The sequence below is a fragment of the Vanacampus margaritifer genome, chromosome 15 (genome assembly GCF_051991255.1).
Source record: "Vanacampus margaritifer isolate UIUO_Vmar chromosome 15, RoL_Vmar_1.0, whole genome shotgun sequence".
Lineage (NCBI taxonomy): Eukaryota > Metazoa > Chordata > Actinopteri > Syngnathiformes > Syngnathidae > Vanacampus > Vanacampus margaritifer.
In genome coordinates this window covers 8,865,572-8,882,055 of record NC_135446.1, presented here as the reverse complement: position 1 = coordinate 8,882,055, position 16,484 = coordinate 8,865,572, and the positions used below count along the sequence as shown (strand labels likewise).

The 16,484-nt window shown below is 46.3% G+C and overlaps 2 protein-coding genes across 4 annotated transcripts; one reads left to right on the top strand and one right to left on the bottom strand.

Annotated features, from left to right (window-relative positions):
• Positions 1–981: 981 nt before the first annotated feature.
• On the top strand, positions 982–9,524 carry LOC144035479 (actin-binding protein WASF3). Of its 2 annotated transcripts, XM_077545201.1 has the most exons (11): positions 982–1,191; positions 2,692–2,825; positions 3,264–3,398; positions 4,325–4,478; positions 4,550–4,667; positions 5,049–5,117; positions 5,408–5,455; positions 5,556–5,689; positions 6,804–7,088; positions 7,153–7,571; positions 7,681–9,524. In XM_077545201.1, the coding sequence occupies exons 2-11, from the start codon at positions 2,693–2,695 to the stop codon at positions 7,836–7,838; spliced, it is 1,653 nt and encodes a 550-aa protein (XP_077401327.1). In that variant the 5' UTR covers positions 982–1,191; position 2,692; the 3' UTR covers positions 7,839–9,524. The 2 variants fall into 2 exon arrangements, with proteins under 2 accessions (XP_077401327.1, XP_077401328.1); XM_077545202.1 differs by lacking the exon at positions 5,049–5,117.
• Positions 9,525–11,782: 2,258 nt separating this feature from the next.
• On the bottom strand, positions 11,783–15,595 carry gpr185b (G protein-coupled receptor 185 b). 2 transcript variants are annotated; one of them, XM_077543645.1, is made up of 2 exons: positions 15,312–15,595; positions 11,783–14,553 (listed from the first exon to the last, which is right to left on the bottom strand). In XM_077543645.1, the coding sequence occupies exons 1-2, from the start codon at positions 15,316–15,318 to the stop codon at positions 13,484–13,486; spliced, it is 1,077 nt and encodes a 358-aa protein (XP_077399771.1). In that variant the 5' UTR covers positions 15,319–15,595; the 3' UTR covers positions 11,783–13,483. The 2 variants fall into 2 exon arrangements, with proteins under 2 accessions (XP_077399771.1, XP_077399770.1); XM_077543644.1 differs by lacking the exon at positions 15,312–15,595 and adding an exon at positions 14,744–14,972.
• Between the last annotated feature and the right edge of the window lie 889 nt (positions 15,596–16,484).

Genomic DNA, 16,484 nt, shown 5'->3' with positions numbered 1-16,484 from the left:
GGCCACTTGTCTTTTGTTGTCTTTTGTCCACTTCACCTTGTGTATAGAAGTTTGGTGGTATCAAGACTCAATATGCAACGTGCACAGTAAAAACACAATGATAACATTGAGAAATGAAATTCTTATTTTTGGTAGTCACCCTCCATTTCTACAAAGCTTATAAAAGCTGTTTTAACAGAAGCAATTTTAAATAATCAAAGATAAATACTGGATGCAACGTACATAAGAAAAATTTAAAAACATTGACAACTGCGGCAACAAATCCAAATGTTATTAGTATCAATATGGTATCTAAATAAAACAAATTGCCTGATGTCTTGCAACATTCAACTTTAATGCATTCTGCCAGAAATATCAGATTGATCACTGATCAGAAATATCAGCACCGCGGACAGCGAAGCGTAAACTTGCTAGTAGTGCAACAGCGACGCTTGGTGGCGAGAGGACGTATTTGGCGCCACGTGACGCGACGATGAAACTGATTTCCACTAGAATGGATGTTTCAAATTTCAAGCTTGTGATGATGATAATAATAATAATAATAATAATAATAATAACAACTACAACAACAACAACAATAATAATAATAATAATAATAATGATAATAATAATAATAGATTTTATTTGCAACGCATTTTACATTTATAAAATCTCAAAGGTTTCTCAAAGGTTTTTTTGACAGAAGGATGGACGGCGACTCCAGTCGTCGCACGTATATTCATGATCATTTTGAAGAAAAAAAACCCGTTCAAGTACGAAAAAATAGCATTGAGAGGACCTAAAATAAATTAACATCTTAAAAAAAGAATTACGATGTTTCATGTTGGTAATGTGGCAAGTCTAATATTGACAGTCATTATATTAATACAATAATGAAATAAAATACAATCTGCAGTGTTGAAATGCACAATATAGTTAAATATTTCAATATTTCTGCAGCCTATTTTATTTTGAAATCTCCTGGAAGTTGTGTGTGGTTGAACGCAGGTGAGCTTGATGCTTGTCACGTCAACGTCGCTGCCGTGGAAACCACACACGAGCAGACCAGCGGCAGTCGATCCTCCATCCGTCCGCACTTCCATTCGCTGTTTCCCCCAAAACATGGACGCCGTCAACTGAGTGGAGGAGACGAGCGGAATCGTCGCAAGGCTCGAGAAGGAAGCAGCAGCTAGCGAGAAGCCAGTCGGCCAGGTAAGTCTCTTAAACGGGAGCGCGCACACGCACAGACGATGAGGCCCCGCGCGTACTCGCACGCAGACGCGCTTCTTCATCCGCAAAGGCCCCGACGATCCACCCCACCCCATTCACACCCACCCCTCTCCCCCATTTACGTGTATTTACGCGAGGCCGTCGTCGAATGCACTCCGACCTCCAAGCGCGTGTTCGTCTTCACTGCACTGACATGCAAGGACGTGCGCGCGACAACGAGATGAGCACAAAGCTCGCTCCAAACAAGACACAAGCGCGCGTGCGTGCTCACCACGTGCACGTAAACGAGTGTATTATCGTGTATGTCGCATGTGCGACCTGCTTGCCTCAGATGCCTTCGAGCAAGGCACCAATCCATGCACCACCCACCCACCTCTATCCATCTCTCCCTCCCTCTCTCTCACCCCCACACTCTCCCCCCCCCCCCCCCCCCCCCCACCTCTCGGACGTTCTGGTTGCCACGGTAACAGCAAGATATGCTGCTGCGTGTCAGTCATGTTGCGGGCGACTTGTCTGCGCTTGAGGATCTTCAAGCAACGCTTGCATGAAAGATTGGAGTTGTTTTCCATCTTTCTCATGCACATTTGTAGTCTGCAGAGATTCCTCTGGTGCTTACGTCGCAAAATTGTGTCAGAAAGAGATAGAATTTGGCACAGGCGCTCGCTGGTGCCAACTTGAGGTGGGAAAAGGCGAGAGCTTGTCACAATCACTCAGTCACCCGTCTGCCCCCCACTCGTACATTCGCACCAGTTGACCCACCTTGCCCCCCCCCCCCCCCAGACTGACCTCATTGGGCCCCCCGAGCTCACTGACACTTTTTTTGCCGGATGACTTGTTGCAGCCGCGCTGAGATCAACACATTCAATTGTCAGGGGCCGGGGGCGGCGCTAGCCGGGGGGCAGGAGGCTGCCGCCATCGTCGCTTTGGCTGACCTGTTTACTGGGCACATCAGGAGACCAAGTGAACATGACTGCTTCTTCCTTTTGAGCAGTATCACTTGAGTCCAGTTAGCTTTTCTAAATTATCTATTCTGTTGAAATTAAGACGAGATCAGCATTGTTTTACTTTTCATACATTTGGTGACATTTGTTTTTGGTGTGCTGTGAATTTTTTTTTGAATGTCGAATGTCTGTCTTGGCTTAAGAAAAGTCAGGAACAGCACGCATGATGATGATGATGATGATGATGATGATAATGGTGATGAAGAAGAAGCCGGGTGTAAATGGTGTCAAGTTGTCAACAATCCATCCGTCCTGTGTCCCTTGTTTCCCTTTGCTAGTTTCAAACGGACACGTTGCCATGGCAACGCTCAGTCCCCATCACCTCATTCCTTCCCACTCATCAGGATCTGAGCCGGCCCGATCTCCCAAATTACATTTTGCATAGGACCCTCCATCTATCTATATAGACTATTGTTTTTTAATCAATAGTCAATCCTATAATACACTGTACTGTATATACAATATTTGTGTGCGTGTTCAGCATGCCGCTGGTGAAGAGGAGCATCGAGCCGAGGCACCTGTGCCGCGGTGCGCTGCCGCACGGCGTGACCAGCGAGTTGGAGTGCGTCACCAACAGCACGCTCGCCGCCATCATCAAGCAGCTTGGAGGCCTCAGTGAGTATATGACAAACGTCTCTTTTGACAAAATTGCTCGGAAGAATACAGCAGGCTTCTGGAAATATTTTAATTCAAATCATTAAGCAAAATTTCAAACCAGTGTTTATTTCCAAAAATCATGTATTTGACGTTGCAATACCGAACAATGGAAGGTAAACAGGAAGTGGAAGTTTGAATGCAACCGACTTTGACTTCATTATTTTTGTGAAGAAGGAAGTTTACTTTGACTCTCTTCCATTTAGCACGCTGCTTCGCTTAGTGTCTCTCCTACGCTGTGCATTAGCTTATGTCATTTTATTTTAAGATTGATCTCGTTACTGTCTTTGAATCAATATTTTTTTGGCAATGAAGTTTTACATAACTGTTTGTTACTTAACGGCTACGCTCTGAATCAAAATAAAATACCTGCGCGTGCGTGCGTGCGCGCGTGCGCAGGTCGCCACGCGGAGGACATTTTCGGGGAGCTGTTCAATGAAGCAAACAGTTTCTACGTGAGGATGAGCGGCCTGCAGGAGCGCGTCGACCAACTCGCCGTCAAAGTCACTCAGCTGGACTCCACGGTGGAGGAAGGTGTGTGTACGCCTTGTGTGTGGTCCATCATGACTCCAAATTTCTCTGTTTTTCCACTCCTACTCTGTACTTCAGTTGAGTCCAGCTATGTGTACTGTACTAATTCAACTCTTTGACTAAGTAAAAAAGTCATTCTGAAATACATAAGTACTCTCTTAAAACAGTTGGGTCAAAATTAATCCAAATTGGGTTAAAAAGGGATAGACAGCTTTTTATTTATTTATTTACATACTCACAAAACAACGCGGGTTAGGTTGATTTGTGGGTTATTAATTTAATTTGACCCAGTGTTTTGGGGCTAAATATCTCAAAAAGTTGGGTTGGTTAATTTTTCACCAAATTCAATTAGTTTTTTTTAACTAACCTAGAAAGTTGGGTCAAATGAACAACCCACGAAATACCCCAAAATTGGGTAGATTTTTTGGGTTATTCATTTAATCCAACCTAAAGGGCTGAATACCTCAAAAAGTTGGGTTTGTTTATTTTTGACCAAATTCAATTAGGTTTTTCAACTAACCTAGAAAGTTGGGTTAAATGAAGAACCCACAAAACAACCCAAAATTGGGTAGATTTTTGGGGTTATTCATTTAATCCAACCTAATGGGCTAAAAATTGGGTTGGTTCATTTTTGACCCAATTCAATTGGGTTATTCAACTAACCCAAAAATTTGGTTGTTTTGTGGGTTATTAATAAAAATTCGACCCAAATTTTTGGGTTAAATAACTAAAAAGTTGGGTTGGTCCTTCTTGACCCAATTTGGGTTATTCTTAACCCAACTGTTTTTCGAGTGTACACCTGAATTTGGGTTAGGGTTAGTTACACCCAAAACCTGTTTTGATACCTAACTAGTGTTGGCACCAGCTTTTATGCGCTCATGACATGTTGGGATTGTCAGTCATTGGTTTTTGGTGTTGTCGTCCTTCAGTGTCCTTGCAGGACATCAACATGCGCAAGGCCTTCAAGAGCAGTACCATCCAAGACCAGCAGGTGGTGTCCAGGACGTCGGTGCCCAACCCGGTGGTAGAGATGTACCGTCGCTGCGACAAACCTCCACCGCTCAATATCCTCAGCCCCTACAGGTCAGCGCACATCACCACTATACACCACATACATGAGCGGCGTTCTTCCTCATGCGTCTGTCTCCGTCCAGGGACGACAAGAAGGACGCACTCAAGTTCTACACGGACTCATCGTACTTCTTCAACCTGTGGAAGGAGAAGATGCTGCAGGCCACCGAGGACAAGCGCAAGGAGAAGAGGCGGCAGAAGGTGAGCGCCGGACGGTTGGTTCAAATCCGCGCAGGTGCGTGCGGCCACGTTGGATTGGATAGTTTGCCCGTTTTTTTCCTTTTCCGCTGCTCTCGTTTGGCAGAATTTGGTCAGGCGGCGACAAAAGCAGAAGATGGCCCTCGTGTGCTTGAGTCATCTTCATTGTCATTTGGCCACTGCCACAATCCTGACCAGCTTCCGCCGCAAGCTTCTGCTCACCTTTGTCCACGTTTCTTCATTTTCTCACATCTCCGCCGGCATTCCGTCTTTTTGGCACTCACGACTCCTCGTTTCCTAAAAGGGCCTACCCCTAACACCCTCCAACCCTCCCGCCGTCTTCTCATTCTAACGCAGCAGCTTGTGTCTCCCGTCTTTCCATAGGGCTGTCCGGCCCATCCCGACAGGCCCCACTCCAGACAGGCCCCACCCAGGAGCCCCCTGTCCATCTCTGTAAGACAACCCTGAGCCCTAACCTCACCTCCTAATCCCCCCTCACCCCGCCAACACGCACACACATATACACACACAGACGTGACTGAGGAAGTATGGTCCAAGCACGCACACACTCATCAAGCTTTGTGCTCTGTTGGTTTGCATTGTTAACCTGCTTCAGTAAGTGACAATTATTTTGATAATTTTGTGCGGGCATGCGTGTGTAGACCTGACAACAGGACCCTCCCCCAGCTTTTAAACGGTAGCACATAATAAAATGGCTGCGTTTTTGTTTTGTTTTTTTATAGCAGGAGCAACAGAGGCAGGTGGACGACCCGGGTCGAGAAGTGAAAAAGGTCAGTGAGGAAGAGAACCCCGAAAACCCGCACGTGTCGGAGGCGGCATCGCCATGACGATTATCATCCCTGTCACTCTTTATCTCTCTCTCTCTCCAAGGTGCGCAAGGCTCGTAACCGCCGTCAGGAGTGGAACGTGCTGGCCTACGATAAGGAGTTCCGACCTGACGCCAGGCTCACACCCTCGCCCTACCACGGCACGTCTCCCGAGGGCTCCCTGTCGCCCGATAGCAGGTACCCCGTCGAAAACGCCGCCCTTTTTTTTGCCACTTCGCCTCTACCTGACCCCGTTCCCGATCCAGGGTTATTAGTTTTGGAATTTTCATTATAGTTAGTTTTTATTTCATTTTGAGTTTTTTTTCTCTTGAATTTAGTTTTAATTAGTTTTCAAGGTGGTTCTGTTTAATTATTTTTTTAAATGCCTAATTTTATTTAGTTTAAAATGAAAAAAGTAATGCATTTCTTAACTAGCGTTGCATTTCGGCTGAGTTAAATGAATGAATGGCGAGTCGAACCATTGGAGCCAAATGTCAAGCACGCAAAATTGTTGCCGAGGAGCGATGTCATCTGAAGGTTTGCTTTTCTATTGGCTGCTGCTAGATGATGTCACTTCTGTGTGACACACTTTCAAACGTCTTTATTCCGGTTAATATCAAAATATACAGTACTTAAAATCACATTTAAAATAATCCCCAAAGGCTCGTGTATTAAATTAATTGCCAAAGACTAGAACGAAGGACATTTTTGCTATATTTATAGCAAATGTTGTTTCAGTTAGTTTTCATTTTTTTAAAGCATTTTCGTTTTTATTTTATTTTGTTAATGATTTTTTTTTAAAATTATTTTAGTTTTACTCTTTTTGTTAGTTTTTGTTAATCTTATAACGCCAAACGTATCATATTATAGGCCATTTTAAGCCCTCTATTTCATGAGTATAATTCTTTTCCCTTTAAAACCCTGACGTATATGATCTGACACATGCATTGCACGGAAAATCCATTAGAGGGCAGTATCACTCAGCTGATGGCTTTTCCAGCGACCTTGCAAGATCACCCCAATTTAGACAGGAGAGACACCTACGAATACTTATTGAAATGTTCTTTCAGATTTTTGGAAATGCTAACATGTTTGATATGTCTGTTTATTATAAAATTTTTGACAGTTGTACGAATTCAAAGCATTATGACTGGATGTATCAAATATGACACAAATTAAAAGGCATATGTGGAAAAAATTTTTTTTTTCAAACGGACCAATAAATACTCTATTTACAAAGAATCTGAATTTTCTCATATATTTAATGGCTCAGGCTTTATAGGGTTAACTAAAATAACCTTGTCCCCATCAGGTCCGCAGCGTCCGACTCGTACCCCGCCAGTCCCAGCCACCCCTCGAGCCAGGCCTCCGCCTCAGACCGCCACGCCAAGGACCACTCAAGCGCGGCCGCCCAGACCCAGTCACTGGATCGGGGGCTCAGGCCGGCCAACCAGCCCACGGGAGCGGTGGGCGCGGCTGGGCGCCACGCCGCCTCCCTGGGCCGCACCCCTTCGGGTCAGGCCAACCAGGCCGCCGGCGATTCGACTGTCAACGGGCCCAGGCAGCCGTCCATCAAGGATTACCGCGCCGGCCACGGGTATGTCCGCTCACCGCTCGTGCCCGATGCCTAACCTCTGAAATGGCTTTCTTTCCCCCAACAGCGTCGGTCAGCCCTCTACGATTCCAGAGTACTACATCCCACCCGCGCCCCCGCCACCTCCCCCAACCATCCCCTCCGCCCAGACCGCCTTCGACCACACACCGGGCCCGCCCACCGGCGCAGCCTCGGCAGTGCTCCCCACCTCCTCCGCCCTCTCCCGTCCCTATTCGCCCTCTCCTCCTCCGCCCCCTGTCAACTATGTTCCCTCTCCCGCCCACCCCCCTTCCGGGGCGCCGCCAGCCGCCCCACCGCCCCCTCCGCCAGGAGGTTGTGCAGGTCACCAGGCGCATCCCTCGCCAACACGCGCTGCTGTGGGTCAGGTGGTGGCGGATGCCGCGCCCGCCGCCAGGAAGGGCGCCGTGCTGGGCATGATCCCCATGAGCGACGCCCGCTCCGACCTGCTGGCTGCCATACGTAGAGGTGCTCTTACATCAAATGCCAAAAACTTTTGAGGCGACAGATATTGACGACGGTGGGCCGTTTGTTTCCTGGAGTTTGTTTGATTTTGTCCTTCCTTTTTTTGCTGCAGGTATCCAGCTGAGAAAGGTGCAAGAGCAGAGGGAGCAAGAAGCCAAGCGCGAGCCGGTCGGCAACGACGTGGCCACCATCTTGTCTCGACGCATCGCCGTGGAGTACAGCGAGTCCGACGACGACTCCGAGCTGGATGAGAACGAGTGGTCCGACTAAGAATCCCTTTTGCTTCAGTGAGGGGCCGCACATGTTGCTGACAGGTTTTCACTTAAAATATGAACCGTTCTAAAGTTTCAGCTAATTTTTTGTGAGGGAGAGAAAAGCACTGCTTGTTATTTTCAATTAAGATAATATTAACTCATTCACTGCCATTGATGACTATATAAGTCCAAAATTCATTTTAACTGGGCTCAATCATTTTTATTTCTCCTATAAAACATAATAAATGATTACCAGTTTTTTTTAAAAAGATATTTGGAGGTTTAAAAAACTTTTTTCCCCAGTGCATTTAAATGGGTGTCACTATACATATTTTCATTGTTATTTAAAAAGTCAGGACATTTCTTGTTCCCTAGACTTTAGAACGATAAAGTAGGTACTCTATAGGACAATGTGTTTTCATGGTAATCATGAAAGTGGCCCAAACCTTTGGTTACAATTTATTCCACAACAGTTTTTTTCAAAAATGTCCACCTGACAACAAAACAAATGGAAAAAAACAATTGTTTGCCTTCATCCAAGTTGGAATTGACAGCAAGATGACAGGTTGGTGCCAAACAGGTCAAGAAAAGCATATGAGCACTTTTCTTCTATTTACGTGTAACTAACTTTTCACCAAGTTTTGACCGTCGGTGACATAATGCCACTCCCGCATGCCAACATTTGTTGAGTAGCAAAGCGGCCATTTGGCGGAAACCATTTGCTGCCTCACCGCCATCAGTTTGACTTGAGCGCCCCCTGGCGGTTGGAGTTTATTACTGTAAACAACATGAACAATTGTACAGTGACTTTGTTGTAAGCTGTTTTGTCTTTTTTGTTGTTCGAATAACAAGTTCAAGCGAGCACTTGTGTTAATGTGACCGGAGGCCCAAACTACCACCAAGTCAGATGAACTAGATGAACTATTAACTCTGTATTGAAAGCTATAAAAACAAACATTTACGTTTTGATTCAAAGTGACCAAGATTTTAATGAATTCCAAAGTGTGACAACATGCTTATCAAGCCTTCCATTAGCAACCACAACAGTGAGCTCAGATCAAATTTTAAATGGTTTAAATCACTATTTGGCCTCTTGTGCTCAATCCAAGGCTGTGAACGTGTGCCGTGCGAAGTCAGGCTTCGACACTTGTACACGCTGAGCCCACGATGAGCGCTTCGAAAGCTTGACGTTTGCGCTCTCAAATACATATGTAGTAAACGGCGTTATCACTTATAGCTCTGGCTTGACTGTTTTGTTGAAATACGCTGCTGTGAGTCATCTGCTTTGATTTACTGTAGTATTATTTCAGGATTGTTGTTTTTAGACCAAAAATGAAACATTGTGCTTTGAAAAACAGTCAAATAACTTGCAGGTGTGCTTCTTTTAAACTCCAAATGTGATGATAGATTGCTGTTAATAAATTATGGCACAGAGTTCTTGAAAAGGACCAAACTTAAAGATGTGTGAATTGAATGGACGGTTGAGTGGTTCTGTTTGAGCTAAATAGTTTTCTGTATTCCCAAGAAAACGTTTCACAGGTTCACATAGTTGACGAAAGTCAGGTTTTCGGTCTTGTCGCTGTGTGATTCTATTGGGTTGACATCCGGGGGATGCTGCAGTAAGATGATTCTTATTCATTTAAAGAAATTTGCTGTAAGCAAGTATGCATGCAACTATATAGACAATAAATCCTCAACGTGATGTCTTTACTTTGTGCATTGTTTTATTTTACTCAATTCTAGTGAAAGGAATCATGAAAAGTGCAAAACTAGTCAAGGTCAATCCAAAACTCCAGTCCGCATCAAACTTCCCGAGAGGGGACCAAAATGACGTCATGGTACCAACCTCCAGGTCCTTCGTGATCACGTGACGGCGCTGCGAAATGAGCCCCTTGAATGCACTTGAGTAAGAAAATATTCGATTGCCAAGATGGCCCTCAGAAATAGCTACTCCGACACCCACTACTGGACTCCATTTGGTAAATGAAGTGCACATCGTTAGCAACCTTGACATTTAATTTGCGCGTACGCGCTTGCCACGACCAGATGCTCGTTAATGATTTAGCATAAAGTCGTTTACTCTCATGTAGTGTGACTTGACGCATCCTGCAGCAGATGGTGGTGGCGGGAAAGAGACCTTACGTCGTGATGTCGAGCGGCCGAGGCGTGTCATTGCGAAGCCGCCTGCGACCACCCGGCGGCGCTCTTCCTCCGTGTCTACCTGCCCGTGCGCGCGTCCGATTTCACCTGCTGCGCGCGTCTTCCTGAGGGGTTCTTTTTGGTTGTCGCCTCGCTCCCAGTCATGTTACATGGATGGCTTGCGCAATGACATTGCAAATAAGAAACACACACCATCTTGACTTCTTTTTATTTCCCCCTTTTTTTTTATCGTTTCCATTGAGGGTTTTACTGTCAGATGTTTTTTTTTTTGTTATGTACAATAATAAAAAATAAACGTTTCTCTTGGAGGTTCTACATTCGACATACAAGTGCAACAAGTGTCCCTCATATAAAGTGCGTTTTTTTTCTCATCCTGATGCTGTTAACACGCACTCTCACGCATTCACACAAACACTCAACATGGATAGCTAAAATAATATTTGTCAATGAAGGCCATACTCGGTCCAAATATTAGCTCTGTCGTGGTTTTTCTTGATTAATCCTGTATCTGAGACTTCCCGAATTGCGCTCGGGTTCAAGTCCGACTGGCAACTTCTTGCCCTGGTGCCCTGAACCTCAATATTTTGAAAGCCTTGTGAATCTACCCCAAAAAGGACAGACAACATTCAGAAAATAACTCTTAACTCTTTGACTGCCAAAAACGTTAAATAACGTTTAGTAAAATCCTAGGGAGGAGTGCCAAAGACGTTAAAAGACGTTTGTTTCAAAATAGAAGTGAAACTAACCATTTTCTATTGTTGATTACTGAAAAACGGAATAAGGTAGAAACAAACTTTTTTTTCTGATGAAAGATGAGAGTCCAATCTTTCATTTAGTAGTATGTGTGTTTCCATAGTCCAAACACATCATTTTCTGTGGACCTTGAAAGATCAGTCAAAATGCTTAAATCGGCTGGCACCCACGGCATCCCTTTTCTGAAAACGTCTGGCAGTCAAAGAGTTAAATGGGAGTAAATGAGGAAGAAATGTTCCCAAAAAAAGATCTTTTCCTCCCCTCAACTGCATTCTTATCTCCTTTCAGCCAAACTATTTTTAGAGGCAGTCTGACCGACTTGCCTCCTGCAAGATGGAACGAAGCAGGCGCAGGGAAGGAAAGATGCATTCAGCAGATAGAAATGGGTGGGAAGAGGAAGTATGTTTAGGAAAGGGGGTGTCTGTCTTAAATGTCAGACCGCCAACACCGTGTTCGCTGTGTGCAAGACATTCCGTGCATACGCGCAGCAAACGATGGATGGCACCGAGGTCAAGTGCTTTGTCCAAATGACACGTACAAATCAAAATAAGACACTAGCAAGGTGGGAATTATGGCCCTTTTTTCCTGACGCATCATTTGTCCCACAATCAAACAGAAAAATGTCCCAATGTGAACAGGAAGAACAATATAGCCAACGTGTCCCCGAACTCGTGCCCTAATCGAACATTACAAAAATAGACATTTCTGTACAGTGTTGCATAAGAAAAATAACACAAGTAGTTGTTGAGATCACAAAGCCAACTTTGATCCCATCAATATGCGCGCGTGTGTGTTTGCAGTGATATTCGGTGAGGGGATGATTCATTCCAATTGGCAGTGTGAGTACACAGTGAGTGGTACGTCACTCCACTCTTACCTGCAGGACTTCGTGACGGAATAGTTTAGTATTCATAGATGACGGTGATTAATTCTAATATCAATAAACCCGACAAATGATATTTTACATGACGTGCGTGATTAAATTGCCACCACCTTCCCAAGAGCATGAGCCCCCCCCCACCCCCCACCCTGGGAAAAAAAAAGCTGTTGTTTTGGAGGAGACATTTGTAGCTAACTGAATATTTCATCCATCAATGCAGTCTACTGGCACCAAACTACCTTGAACAATAGCTAATAATGGAGTGATTATGACAAATGGACTACTTCAGTAAACCAGCTACTTCATGTACGCACTACAAAGTTGGCTTCATTGTTTGAAGTGAACGACAAATAAGCAAGTTATCATTGACGCAATTGTCATAGACTAGTTTGTAAAGTTTGTTAGCTCGCTCATTAAAGGGACGGGAAACAAGGCGTTCGATTTGGAATTGAAATAGCCGTGAGTTCAGTGCAGTTCTCCACCGAAAAAGGTACAGTGAACATTTCTAATGTAATGTTAAGATGAGTCTGTCATACTTGTTAACATCTCCGTTAAGCTAACTCTGTCATACTTGCTAATGTCCAGTTAATTAAATCCAGTCATACTTGCTAGCATCTGCAGTAACCTAAGTGTGACCATGCTTGCTAGCATCTCCAGTAAGCCAAGTCCAGTCACACTTGCTAGCATCTCCAGTAAACTGTGACTGCTCTTGCTAGCATCTCCAGTAAGCTAATTCTGTCATACTTGCTTTCAGTAAGATAGCGTAACCACGCTTGTTCTGTCGTACTTGCTAGCATCCCCAGCCTCGGACAGTCAAGCTAAAGTGTCATCGCTGATGGTCAGTTTGCCTCTCTGGAATCAAGGTCTATTGAAAGGGTGCGATTCACTGAATCCAAAACCACTGGATTTTCCTTCATAGTGGCAGCAGCGTGTCAACAGGTAAGTTTGCTTTCTTGACTGACTTCTAACATTTGATGTTTTGTGCCACTTATTGTTGATGTCATTTCAGTGGAAAAATCAAATGTTGCACAATTGTCCTGTAGCATTGCTGGTTATGAATTGTACGTACCTCCCTCCGCTTAGTTCTCTGACTGATTATTGCAAATGTTAAACAAGAGCCAAAAGAAGACACTGAAGAAGTGGTCGTAAAAGATGTGTGCAAGTTATAAGAACATTTTCGATTTTGGTAGAAAGCTTTCAATGTGTTTTCTGTTGTCACGCAAGCAACAGCGCGGGATGTTTGTGTGACGACAGAAAACCAGAACCTGTTAATGTCTTCTCTGCAAAACACGCAACGTCTGCGAGCGTTGGCAAAACACAAATCTTTATGGCTCTGTGAAAGCCGATCCCAGCTCAAACTCAGGAGTCAAACTTTACTGGAGTCCGTAGAGTGGATGTGCTTGCAAGGGACCGTTCACATCACATCATTTCCTCTAAATTGGACGTTGACAAAAGAGGCTTTGATCGAATCTTGAGACATGCTGAAGGAAAAGAGCTCCCCGCACCCTGCCAGCCCCTCACCGGCCATAACGCCATCCTCGATGCTGAAGTCAAAAAGCTTCCCTCACGCAGGCGGAAACTGATACATTGACGTCAGACAGATTCCATCACTCTCTCGCTTTCTTTTCCTTTGGTTTGTGCGGTTGTTGCTTTTAGTGGAAATTGTCTAAATGTGCTTCAAAGATGGAACTTAATGGAGCTATCAGATGATTCCACACTTGAAGCCTCCACCCGATGGCCTCCTCCGTCATCATTTCCCCCTGACCTTCAAAGGATGCTACTCCTGAGAAGCACCCAGGGGCCTCAAAGAGGCTCTCATCTCCCGCCGTGGGGTCGCAGTTCCTGCCGCTAGGTTCCACCTCCCCAGACTACACGTCGCTGGAGGCCCGCGGTCTGAGCGAGAGGTTAGACGGGACGCAGCCGCAGCAGGCCATCCACAGTGACTTCTGGATGTCCGGGTTTCGGAAGGCGTAAATGACGGGGTTGATGACGGAGCAGCACGTGGCAGGCAGCGCCGCGGCGTAGGTGTAGACAGCCGGGTAGGTGGAGTCGGCCACGATGGAGTACATGGCAAACGGCAGCCAGCACGCCCCGAAGGCACACAAGATGGCCGACAACGTGGAGACGCCCTTAGTGGTTGAGATGGCCAGGAACTGGTGCTGCACGGCGATCTGCTGCGCGTGGCGGAAGGCGATCTTGCATATCTGCAGGTAGAGCTGCATCATGAGACCGAAGACCAGCAGGAAGGCGACGGCGAGCGCCACGGCGTTGCTTTTGGTGACCGGCCTGCAGACGCTGCACGCTGACTCGTCCCGCAGACAGTTCCAGCCCAGCGCCGGCAGCAGACCCAGTGTCACGCACGACAGCCAGATGAAGAGCACCATCACGTAGGTGAAGGTCATCGTCCGTTCAGTGTGGTAGGTCAGCGCGTTGTATAGCGACAGGTAGCGGTCCACCGTGATGGCCAGGATGTTGAGGACGGACGCCGAGAAGGCCGAGAGCAACAATCCCGCCGACAGGAGGCTGACCGGCTCCGGCGAGCCGTCTGCCAAGTAGGTGAAGATGAAGTTCAGAATAAGGCCCAGGCCAGCCAGGAGATCGGCGGCCGCCAGCGAGCCGATCAGGATGAATGTGGGTGCCCTCAGCGTGGGCGTGTAGAAAAGCACGGCGATGACCAGCGCGTTCTCGCAGGAGATGAGCGTCCCCGTCACGCACAGCACCACGTCCCACGGACTCACCTCCAGGACAGCCGGCCGGAACTCGGGGCTCATCCGCACCGCCGGTTCCGTGGAAGAGTTGGACGGCTCCTCCGAGAAACCCCACGACCACGACGGCGATGATGTGGACGAGGATGTGGACGGGTCAGCGGTGTCCAGGGGGGAGGAGGAGTTAAAGCCGCTCATGGCCGCCGCCGCCGCCGCCAGCGACAGGGTCATGGCTGGAAAAGCAAAAGGAAGGATGGAAGCTTGTAACGCTGACACCAAAAGCGCGCCAGGATTGGAACGAGGAGGAACAAGCCCCAAAATGCAGCGAGGGATGCGGAGGGGAGTCAGCTGGTCCCATCCCCATCCTCATCCTCACTAAAACCGGCACATGCAAATCATTCTCCATGCATCAAATCAACATACCTACAAAGGCTTCCGTCCGACAGCTTCTGCTCCTCATCCTGAGGAATAAGTCCCATGCATTATCAACAAATGCTATTTTTAGAGCGCCTCTAAAATTGGTGCATGACGTTCTGGGGCAGGCGCGATGCTGGAGCTGTGCGTGTGTGCAATTTATAGAACCGCTTCTACATCACCATCATTGTCTGATAATGATGATGATGATGATGATGATGATGATGCAGTCTGGGAATTAAAAAAAATCCTGCTAATTTTAGCTCAGTGAGCCCAAAACTATCTGAAGCTCCATTCACAAAAAAAGCAAAGCAAAAAAAAACGGCTACCAGCTACAGCCCCGCCTGCTCCTCCTCCCCCTCCGTGTGATTCTGGGAAGGTCACCACGGCCGACAAAGACCCCCCAACACCCCCTCCCCACCCCCCACCACCACTACCACCCCATCAGCTGCGGGGTGCACATCACTGCGGAAAAATAAAAAATAAAAAATAAATGTAAAATGGGCTTCCAGACTTGCCACCCACCCCCAGCAAAGCGGCGGACTTCATGCATGCTAATCAAAGAAGAAGAAATCACCTGTCATTCAGCTGCAGCAAAGCGTGAGCGGGAGTACGAGTGAATGGGGAGCACGTCACACTGAAGAGGGGGGCGGGAGAAAATGACCTGCTCGCCGTCTTGTTGTCGTTCCCTGCAGGAAAGCAACGATGTTCTCTCCCCCTCCTCCTCCTCCTCCTCCTCTTTCTTCTTCCCCTCCTTCTCTTTTTCTTCTTCTCCCTCTTTTCCTAGGCAGTTAGCATCACGCGCCTGCACGGGCGCTTGGCTGGCATGGTTAGTCGGCTGCCGTCTTCACGTCGCATGCACATCCTCCCTCCTCCGCACACGTGACGTCACCAAAGTCTCCTCCTGAGCCACCGGCGTCATCTTGAATCATGCCAGGCGGGGTGAAGAGAACGAGAGTGAGAGAGTGAGTGTCCTCATTGGCGTAGTTTGGGCACGATCTTGATGATGATGATGGGAATATTTCATGGTATGCACCAGGTCGTCACAAAGAAGGTTACTGGGAAATCCCCGATCCTAGAAATGTCGCCACCGTTGAAACATTGCATCATCTGGGCCTGATGACCTTTCCTAAAGGTCGCTGCAGCGCTCACACGAACCCCAACTTTGATGCAGGAACGTTTTCAGCAAAGCATGAGTCAGTAGTCTTCAACAAATTAGTCGGGCCGCAATTAGTTCAAAAATACTTTTGGATTCACGAAATGCCAACATGGGATGTGAATATAACAAAACAAAACATTTTGGAAGCATTGGAAAGGTCCGCTTTTGACAATCATTTTTGTCATGAATCGTCATCATTTTGTTTGACGTCATGCACACTGTGGTGGCACTGTATTTGAAGTCATTCATTGCCCACAAAGTTAAAATTGATTTTTGACTTATAAAGCCGTCAATGGCAGTGAATGAGTGCGGAGGGTTTTGTTTTTAAATATTCTCATCATTGGGTGGTTTGTCAGTGTTTATTTGAACAATATGAGAATATAAATAGTTAAAATGGGTAAAATGACAAAAGGGACCAATACATAACATGAGACATTTTATTATTAACAAGGCAGATTTAGTAAACGTTGTTCAGATAGAAAGATTAAAGAAGCAAACACTGCACTTCTTTTAAATGCTTTTATTTTGAAACCTAGTCACACCATTTCCGGCGCACTACTTACTGTGTTGTGTTGTTTCTAGTTGTGTATG

Bases quoted from the DNA above. Each gene is read 5' to 3' on its own strand.
- gpr185b (XM_077543644.1), bottom strand. From the start codon at position 14,780: ATGAGGAGCAGAAGCTGTCGGACGGAAGCCTTTGTAG. The intron at 14,554-14,743 runs GTATGTTGATTT...TTGCTTTTCCAG, and splicing joins TCGGACGGAAGCCTTTGTAG to CCATGACCCTGTCGCTGGCG.
- LOC144035479 (XM_077545201.1), top strand. From the start codon at position 2,693: ATGCCGCTGGTGAAGAGGAGCATCGAGCCGAGGCACCTGTGCCGCGGT. The intron at 5,456-5,555 runs GTCAGTGAGGAA...TCTCTCTCCAAG, and splicing joins CGGGTCGAGAAGTGAAAAAG to GTGCGCAAGGCTCGTAACCG. The intron at 7,089-7,152 runs GTATGTCCGCTC...TTCCCCCAACAG, and splicing joins GATTACCGCGCCGGCCACGG to CGTCGGTCAGCCCTCTACGA.